Below are 10242 nucleotides of genomic sequence, written 5' to 3'. Positions count from 1 at the left end.
AACATTACCAGAAAATCACCAATGTGACCAAAGTAATTCAGAAAAATGTGTGAGCTCTTATACTCAAATCTGTGTTAAAAAAGGCAAAAAAGACTCAGTTTTTCTTTTTTTTTAATCTACGTACTTTATACTTTACTTTCAAACTCTGATCTACTGGAATAAAGAAAGGCTGACTGGAACTTCCCTTTACAGTCTTAAACTTAGGTGAAGGATGAATATCTTTCCAGCCTTTTTTTGCCTCTATCTTTTCAACTTATGTTGAGAGAGAATAGGCCAAAGACATTTTAAGATGTCTATGTAGAGCTACATTATAAAGATTAGACAGGTTCCAAAACTGAGATTTAATGGATAGAACTATAAATTATAATATATCAAGAAACTGGGGACTACATTAGATGAGTCCATTTTTCCAGTTTTTCAGGACACAGATATTTCTGCCATTTTATAGATTACAGATTTTGAGTTACTTTAGTATTTGGGGTTGTATCATACTTCTCAAAGTTATTAAGATGTAGTTAAAATCTGTTCTCACAATGTTAAAACTCAAAAAAATTTATATAATCTTTTTTCCTCTTGTTAAATGCCATGATTGAATTTGCTATGAAATTAGAGAAATTTAATTTTCTCAGTTTGGGAGAGGGTACTTAATGAACGATTGATGGAACTAAGTTGTTAAATTTTCTAAAAATTGAAATGACTATAAATGCACAATTAACATAAATTTGAGTAACCAAAAAGTCATTTTTCAGTCAGATTCTCCATTTTTTCCTTAATAGGATTAATGAAATTTTAAACTTATAATCAACTCCTAAAGTTCACATAAATGTGACTAATATAAAGTACATCTTGAGAAATTAGTTGTGTTACCATGCCTCATAATTAAAAAGCAATCAGAAATTAAGTTTGTTTATATGAACTTCTATTCTAAAATATAGAGGAAAAATAAATAGCAACTGGATCCTTCAATAGCCCTATAGATAGTACACATCAGAGACTGATTTAAAATAAATGCGTACCGGAAAAATATTTTGAATACTTCAGATCTACTTTAAAGTATTTTGGTATTTATTTTTTCTCTATATTTTAGAACAAAATTTATGAATAGAAATGTGGCATATAAATTGGAACTGTTATGATTGTGTTTCATATGTCTGAATTAGGAGATATGTTCTAATTTTAATCTGCATCTTATTTATTATTCACTTTTATTTTTCGTTTGTTAATAGAGATAGAAGTATTTCTGCATACAACTCAATTGACTGGAAAAAATTTATATAAGAACATGAAAAGTCTAATCCCAGTATGGGCTCGGCTGCTAAGGAGGGAAGAGACAGGGACAGGGCAGAGGCTCCTCAGGAGGCCTCACCTCTTCAGACCTCTTTTGCGGGGTCGCCAGGGTCCCGACCCCCAGGTGCAGGCCCTCCTGGGAGGAAGGGTGGCACCAGGGTACTGGATGCCGGCATCAGGAGAGGGGGTCTGAGCAACTCACTCCCTGTCTCATTTCCCGCCACAGTGACTTCCGGCAGGCACTGAGTCTGTACCCGGAAAATCTTATACCCGCGAGTGCCCTTTCGACGCCACCTGGGGAATGCGCTCCTTTTCCCCAAACGTCCCTCGGCTCCCGTGTCGACCGCCCCTGCAGCGGTCCTGGGAACCCAACGCCGCCACGTCTGGCACCTCAACTCACATCTGGCACCTCAACTGTCGCGTGGCGTCTCGGCCAGGGGTCCCACAAGGTGGCTCCCCAAGGTTCTGCCTAGGGTCCTCTCCGCGGCGCCCGAGAGCCCGCAGGAGCGGGTGGCTTGGCCTGCTTGGGCTCCGAACCGCTGAGGCTCCACCAGGCAGTTGCGGAAGCGACGGACGGCCAGGACCTCCTGCCTTGCGCAGCGGGGCGTGGAGGAGGCGACGGCGAGTGCCGCGGTGTGGGCGAGCGGGCCGAGTGGTCCCCGCAGCCTCCCGACCCGACCATGCACTGGCTGCGGGGCTTCGTGCTGGAGGCGGTGGCCTGCCAGGATGACGACCACTACTTACGCCACGGGATCCTCTTCGAAGACCTGGACCACAAAGGGGGCGGCGTGGTGGACATCGTGGAGCTCCAGGAGGGGCTGAAAAACTGGAGCTCCGCGTTTTACCGGAACTCCGATGAGGTGAGGGACCGGAAGTTGGCACAGGCAGTCGGGAGAGACGTTGGGCAGCGGGTGAAGCCAACCCTGCTCTTTCCAGAGATGCTTTCAAAGGCCTTTAGAGTAATGGTGGGGTTCTCCTCTGAGAGCCTGGTCACGCAGAATAATGTGACCCAGCGAAACACGTTCTTAACCTGCTTTTTAGAATAGCCACTTTCCTGTAGGGCGCGGTGGCTCAGGGCTGTAAACCCAGCACTTTGGGAGGCCAAGGCCCGTGGATCACCTGAGATCAGGAGCTTGAAATCAGTCAGTATGGTGAATGCCTGTCTCTACAAAAAAAACTACAAAAATTAGCCTGCCATGGTGGCGAGTGTCTGTAATCCCAGCTACTTTGAAGGCTGAGGTAGGAGAATCGCTTGAACCTGGAATGCGGAGGTTGCGGCCAAGATCGCGCCATTGCACTCCGGCCCCGGCAACAGAGCGAAACTCAATCTCAAAGGGAAAACACACACACACACACACACACACACACACACACACACACACACTTTCCTTAGTGACAAAGGCCTCCAAGACTTTTGGGAAGATGCCGTTTCTGGTGACTTGTTCAACATTTAGTAACCAGCACACAACGTCAGGGGCCATGTTAGCCTCTGTGCAGAAGCAAAGGACCATCTCTTTTCTTAGGGAGTTCTCTGCCCAGAGCAGTGTGCTTTCAGGGGCGTCTCCAAATGGCAGGCACAGGTAGAGCCCCAGAGCGATTCTGTTTCTGACATTCACACCAAGGTCTAGGGGAAATCAGACTTTGATCCATGGGTTTATACTTAACTGATTGTTTTAGAACCCCACCTAAATTAGAAATGCCTTCCTCCTCTAAGCCAGCCTTGACCTGATTATTTTTAAAATATTTAGACAGAAGTTTCAGGATATCAATAGGAAAAAATTATTTCTTCTCCATCAATGCTTAGCAGGGGTCTTCAGATATTGCTCCTATTGAATTTTAGGAGTAATATCTGAAGACTGTAAAGCTATACATGTATGACTCCTAAAATTCAATAGGAGTAATATCTGAAGACTATAAAGGTCTTTATTGGTGAGATTTTTGTTGTTGTTAGAAGTCCAAAACATCTGGACTCCTCTATAGTCTTCTGGCCAGATACAGGAAGCCAGTTTTGCATGTAAGACAAGTATTTACTTCAACGGTAGGGGGCTCAAAGCATCTCCCCTCCCCTTTGAAACAGTCACCTTATTTGAATCAGGTTAATTTGCCATCTCTCTCTCTCTCTCTTTCTCTCTCTCTCTCTCTCTGTTTTTTTCCCTCTTTTTTAGAGACAGGGTCTCACCCTATCACCCAGGTGATTATAACTCACTGCACTGTAGGGCTCCTGGGCTCAAGCAATCCTCCTTCCTCAGCCTACTGAGAGCCTCTGGAATTACAGGTGCACACCATTGCACCCGGCTAAGTTTTTAGAGATGAGATCTTGCTGTGCTGCCCTGGATGAGGATCATGTCCTCTGCAGCAACACGGATGTTCCTAAATGAACTACTGCAGGAACAGAAAACTAAATATCACATTTTCTTACTTATACGAGGAAGCTAAACATTGAGTACACATCAATTGAAAGAAGTGAACCATAGATACTAGGGCCTACTTGAAAGTGAAGCATGGGAGGAGGGTGAGAATCAAAAACCTACCTATCAGGTATTATGCTTATTACTTGAATGATGAAATAATCTGTATACTAAACCCCTATCACATGAAACTTACCTATATAACAAACCTGCACATGTGTCCCCTGAACCTAAAATAAAAGTTACAAAGAAAAGAATGCCATTAACAGTAGAAGGGGGTGAGACTGGTATTGGGGAGAGAAAAACAACAGATGTCTGCCATGGTCACCAATCCTATGCCATCCTTCCTCCTAGTCTGGATTTCATATCTTGATTTGAGCACATCTGTAGGAGAAAGGAAACTAAAAGCACTGTTAGTGAATGTTCATTGGAGCAACAGCCCAGACCAGGGTGGGTAGTTTCCTCTGGCCACCAGAGGTTGGGGGATGCAGGGCAACAGGAAATGGCTGGGCAGAGGCCTTGAGCATTCATCATTGTGTGCTCAAGGCCACCTGGGGCCACTGGAAGGTACAGCTAAAGCCTGAGGCTGAGAAGTCTCTCATTAAATACCACCAGCCTCTCACCAAAGACCCAGGAGAAAATCTGCAAGGTGACCAGACTTGCCATTTGGGGCCTGTGGCCCATGCGTCAGGAATAGGCAAGAAGCTAACTGTCCTTCCTCTCACCCAGGGTCACTCAGGGGAAACAAGCGTAGTCTAAAACATGAAGCTCAAAGCACAGGTTAGGAGGTGGGATTAAGAGTGAGGTGTGTCAACAAAATTCTAAAACCAGATACTAGACTCCTAAAGGCAAGGTGCCTGTAGTAGAGTCTGAAGATATATTCTGAGGCACCAAAGCCAGGGGAGAGAATCCTTTATGGAGGAAGGAAAAGGAAAAGATTCATTTTGAATAAATGATAACTCTAAACATATACTTTTTTTTTTTTTGAGACAGAGTCTCACTCTGTCCCAGGCTTGAGTGCAGTGGCGCAATCTCGACTCACTGCAACCTCCACCTCCTGGATTCAAGCTATTCTCCTGCCTCAACCTCCCAAGTAGCTGGGATTACAGGCATGCACCACCACACCCAGCTAATTTTCATATTTCTAGTAGAGACGGGATTTCACCGTGTTGGCCAGGATGGTCTTAAACTCCTGACCTCATGATCTGTCCGCCTCAGCCTCCCAAAGTGCTGAGATTACAGGTGTGAGCCGCTATTTCCCGCCATGATTTTTTTTTTCTTTTTGAGATGGAGTCTCACTCTGTCACCAGGCTGAAGAACAGTGATGCAATCTCAGTTCACTGCAACCTCCACCTCCCAGGTTCAAGCGATTCTCCTGCCTCAGTCTCCTGCGTAGCTGGGACTACAGGCACGTGCCACCACGCCCAGCTAAGTTTTGTATTTTTAGTAGAGACGGGGTTTCAGCATGTTGCCCAGGACTGTCTCGACCTCCTGACCTTGTGATCTGCCCACCTCAGCCTCCCAAAGTGTTGGGATTACAGGTGTGAGCCACGGCGCTCGGCCCATTTTTTTTTTTCTTATGCAAGTATAAGAGCATCAGGTTTGCAGGCATGTGATATGACTATATATTTTATATTAAATTATATGACACAGTGTATAATAAATTATATTATGTTAAATATATTGTAGTATGGTATGTTATATGAAGCTTCTGTTGGTCCATCTTGGATCCCCATGCAACTGCCATGTAAGTTATGTAGAAAGCAAGGCACAAAAGGAGAATGTCTTTGCTGCTCCACAGTGTTCCTGGAGACTTTCAACTTAGGTTCTCAGTCACAGTGCTCCCCACATGGGCATGGCTCACAGAATAAAATCTGAGAACCGTGAACAGGAAAATCTGAGATCCGGAGGTTCTCTGCAGACCATGGTTCAAGATGTTAGGTTGTCATAAGAAAACACATAGGGCTGGTCTATGGGCCCTTATTCATATCTGTCCATAGCCAGCATTTGTACCTCATCCTTGTGTAACAGTAAGACCTCCCTCCTTGGCAGCCTGGCATTTAATCCAGACTGGCTTAAAAAAAAAAAAAAAACTTAGTAGGCTGGGTGCAGTAGTCTACACCTGTAATCCCAGCCCTTTGGGAGGCCAAGGCAGTGGATCACCTAAGGTCAGGAGTTCAAGACTAGCTTAACTAATATGGTGAAACCCCATCTCTACTAAAAATACAAAAATTAGCCAGGTGTCATGTGGGTGCATATAATCCCAGCTACTCGGGAGGCTGAGGCAGAAGGATAGCTTGAACCTGGGAGGTGGAAGTTGCAGTGAGCTAAGATCGTGCCATTGCACTCCAACCTGGGTGACAGAGCAAGACTCCATCTCAAAAAACAAAACAAAACAAAAACAAAAACTTAGTCATCCAAATCAAATGTCCATTTTTTGGAAATGGATAAACAAACTGTGGTACATCCTTACAATGAAATACCACTTAACAATTACAAACAAACTACGGATTAACCCAACAGCATGGATGAATTATGTTCAGTGAAGAGGCCAGACAGAAAGAACTACATACTTTATGATATTTATATGAAATTCTAGAAAAAGCAGAACTAAAATGACAAAAGGTAGACTGGTGTCTGCCAGGCATGGGGAAAGTATTGACTGTTAAGTAGCACAGGGAAACTTTTGAGGATAATGAATATTTTCTATGTTTTGATTATTTGGTGACTTTTTATCATGTTAAAATACATATAGCATAAAATTTGCCATTTTAACCATGAAGTGTATAGTTCAGTTGGATTAATGACTATTATAATGTTGTGCAACCACTCTCTATTTCCATAACTCTTTTATCACCCCAAACAGAAGCTGTGTGCCCATTAAGTAATAACTCTTCCATTCCCTCTTCCCCTCCTGTGACTTTTATTGGATATAAATTAAACCTTAATAGCTGATTCTACAAAATGCACTGTCTCTCTCCAGTCCCTGTGATAAATGTCCTCCTCCTTGGTGAGGTCATTTTTATAGCCTTTTATGGACTAACTCCCTCTGGACTTTCCTCTGTTCTCTGGGCCTGAGTGCCCGGGTTGCTGGCAGTCAGTCTCCCTTCCCAGAGTGGTCACAGATTCTACACATCCATGGCTTCCCCAGCTTGTTTGGGGGCTTATTCTCTGGACCTTGCTCTAACAACAAGGCCCTTTCCTTCTCTCTAGCTAGTCATCTCTCAGTAGTCTTTTTACCCAGCCCCACCTACCAACATCTGTCTTAGGCAACATATACACAACACACACACACACACACCCCCATAACAACAGCTTCTCCCTTCAACAGTGTGGCATGATTGACATCTGACCCCTGCACTTACCATTATCACAGCAAACTAACTGTAGCCTTTCTCTCTTTCCCCATAGAAACCTCTGCACCATGAGAGCCAAGTGGAGGAAGAAGCGAATGCGCAGGCTAAAGCACAAAAGAAGAAAGATGAGGCAGAGGTCCAAGTAACCGCTACTTGTTGCACCGTGGAGGCCACGGGAGCAGAAACATGGGATGCCAGACACCGAGGATGCTGGTACAAGTTGTGAGACTGCACGCTACTGTCTAGAGCTTGTTTCAGTGGATCTAGAACTTCATTGCCATCTGATCGCCAGTCACCTCTGAGACCCACCTTGCTCATAACCAGGACTGCCCATGTTGTTCTTTTGCCCTGGACCTGTGACAGTCTGGACTATTTCTGTGTTTGCTTGTGGCCAAGTGTAACAACCATACAATAAATCACCTCTTCTGCTGTCAGCTGAAGAATTAAAAAAAAAAAAAAGCCAGTGTGGTATGGCCTGTTTTGTGTCTTTCTCACTTCCAGATCCCTAACCCTCTTATCTTTATCGTTTTTCCCTCCCTCACAAGTCAGCTAAATCCAACTTGAACTTCACACTTGTATTCTTAAATACTACAGACTGACTTAAAGGCCAGGTAAAGAGAAAGGCATTGAGTTTTCTCTTAAAAGGCAGGAGTCCTTTCTATGTCAACCTTTCTATGATACTCTTCTAATCATGCACTTCCAAGGACACAGAGCTTGCATCTTCCCAGTGCCCTGTCCCACTCTGATGTCTAGCAAGGCCCTCGGATCTGACTTGTTGATCCCATTGTCCTTTTGGGTGAAGTAAAATGTGCCTCTCCCTTTTGGCTCCCCTTCCCCTCCTCCAAAACATACGTAACCCACCCTTTCTCTCTCATTTTTCCCCACACTGAGGGCAAAGGTAGTCTTTAGTTAAAAACAGCATCCCATCATTTCACAAGAAGTGGCTGCAGGGTGGTTCAGACAGTGTTCATGTGGATGGGGTCCATTTCTCATTTGGTGAGGCCTGAGAGGACACAGTCTGAAAGCATGAGATTAGGGAAAGATATTAACACACTCAGTAATAGAAACATGTATAGCTTATGTGGGTCAGAATACTTCAAAGGGGACTGGACCAACGCTGTCCACTCCAGACTCCTCTGTAGGGTTTGAAGTATTGAACCCTCTCCCCACACAGCTCTGGGAGACTTGCAAAGGCAACTATTCACTCCACCAGTGTGCGCAGAAAGAGCTCCTCTGCCCTTCATTATTCTAAGGAAAAGGTACTGCTGCGGTTAGGGAAGTAATCTTAGAATAAGACTAACCCTTGTGGACAAGTAGCAGAGTTTCTTTGAGAGTGTGGTTAGAAGAAGGTTGGAAGAAAGATCAAAGGATAGAAAGTGATCTTAGCGAACATGGCATACCCGTGAAGCACTTCCTATGAAATAATTTCCCTTCCTGAATGCCTTCTGGAAAAATCACATTTACCCTCAGTTTTAGTCCCCTTCCTCCACCACCCTTTGTTATAATTCCCTTCAACTCAATGGCAATCCACCCTCTCCCTACCCCCTCAAAGTGGGTGATGGTATTACAGAAAATGAAGGGAGCATATAATAAACAAAGTGTGGTTTTTCCCCAGACTCAGTTCAACGGGTGCCCAGTTGAAGGGCCCTCTGCGGGGGAGGATTATGCCTAGGAACTCCAGGCAGGTAGCAGCTGTGAGATAACCAGAGCTCTGCAGCAGAGGGGACAGAGGAAGACACACATGAAATTGAAGAACAGCTCCCAGTAGGCATCTCTGGAACACAAGCGGAATCTTTCCAAATACTTAGAGAGGAAGGTAACCTTTTATGGAGGGGAAGCTGATATTTGGGCCATAATTTCACTCCACTCCAAAGAGAAGAGAGGGGGCAGTTGCTGTGTAGTTTTCAAACTCAAGATCACATTTGAGTGACCTTGAGTCTTGAGGTCTGCTCAATCAAGACTCTGGAGTCTTGATTGAGCAGACCTCACTCAAGTAAACCTATACAAAAGCCATATTAAAACAAAACTAGAAAGCAGCAAGCTGAGGGAAATGTTCCCATGACAACTGATGAACAAAGGGTGGTGCCCTAATGTAGAGGGGGAGTGTCTACAATTCAGTTAGGAAGGTCAACACACAAAAAAATTTAAAATGATAGTATATGCCCCAAGATAAACCAGAGAGAGTCTACTTACAAAGAAAGTATCTAGTTGTGATTTTATGAAACTACCTAAGACAGTGCAGTTACATGGTCTCTCCAGGCAGCAGCCCCATTGATCACTTCTTGATCTGAAAAGATAAGAGGCAGGAAAGGTTACAAGAGCTCAGAGGGAGAGAGGATCCTGTCAGAAGATCAATGAGCTTTGTTCCATCCTTCTCACAGGGAGGAACCAAAGGAAATAAATACTTTAAACTGAATTCCTTCCTACCTCCAGTCTTCTGCCAGGCTTTCTACTGGCCAAGCTCAGCTGGGAGCCCAAGGGCACAGGCACCACACAGAGGAATCCCAGAGAGGTCACACTTGTAGGAAAGAGCAAGGTGCAAAAGAGAGAGAGTGAATGTGAAGCAGCAAACAGGACATTCAGCACAAGAGGAAAGAATGTGAGTGTGCAATTCACAGAGGAAGGGTTACTAACAGGCTTATTGGTCGCTTGAGACTAGCTCAGTCTTACCAGTCATGAAAGCTCAGATTCTGAAGTCAGACTGCCTGAGTCTGTCTATTCTACTGCTTAGGTATCATGTAATCTTATCAAGTCTTGTTTTCATCCTTTGTAAAATGGATGTCTGTAATAATAGTGTCTGTATCACATGGTGGTTGGAATGATCCAGTGGACAAAGGCATGTAAAGCCCTGGGGCACTGCTTGGCATGGGGCAAGCAATCGATACATGATATCTATTTTTTTTTACTTCAAATTGATAAGTGATAAAGATCCGTAGTACTTGTTACTGGCAAGGCTATAGGGCAAAAGGCACTCTCAGAAAATTTCAATGGGAGTATAACAGGTATGTAATCTTTTTGGGGGCAGTAATTTGACTCTACTTATTATAATTCAAAATGGGAGTAAACAATTCCATGTCTAATAATTTATCTTACACAATTACTTTCAGAAGTACACAAAAAATATATGTACAAAGATGTTTAATGTTAGATTATAATTTGGAAATAACCTAAATTGACATAATGTACCAATT

At 43.9% G+C, this 10242-nt stretch overlaps 1 protein-coding gene across 1 annotated transcript; it reads left to right on the top strand.

Annotated features, from left to right (window-relative positions):
* Positions 1-1588: 1588 nt before the first annotated feature.
* On the top strand, positions 1589-7499 carry LOC118143035 (uncharacterized). The gene is made up of 3 exons (XM_078333125.1): positions 1589-1708; positions 1761-2147; positions 7107-7499. Exons 1-3 carry the CDS (start codon positions 1589-1591, stop codon positions 7275-7277), a joined length of 678 nt encoding a protein of 225 aa, XP_078189251.1. The 3' UTR covers positions 7278-7499.
* The last annotated feature ends 2743 nt before the right edge of the window (positions 7500-10242 follow it).

Source organism: Callithrix jacchus, chromosome 7 (assembly GCF_049354715.1).
Source record: "Callithrix jacchus isolate 240 chromosome 7, calJac240_pri, whole genome shotgun sequence".
Taxonomy (NCBI): Eukaryota; Metazoa; Chordata; class Mammalia; order Primates; family Cebidae; genus Callithrix; species Callithrix jacchus.
The sequence above is the reverse complement of the archived record's forward strand: the minus strand, read 5'-3'. Positions and strand labels throughout refer to the sequence as shown.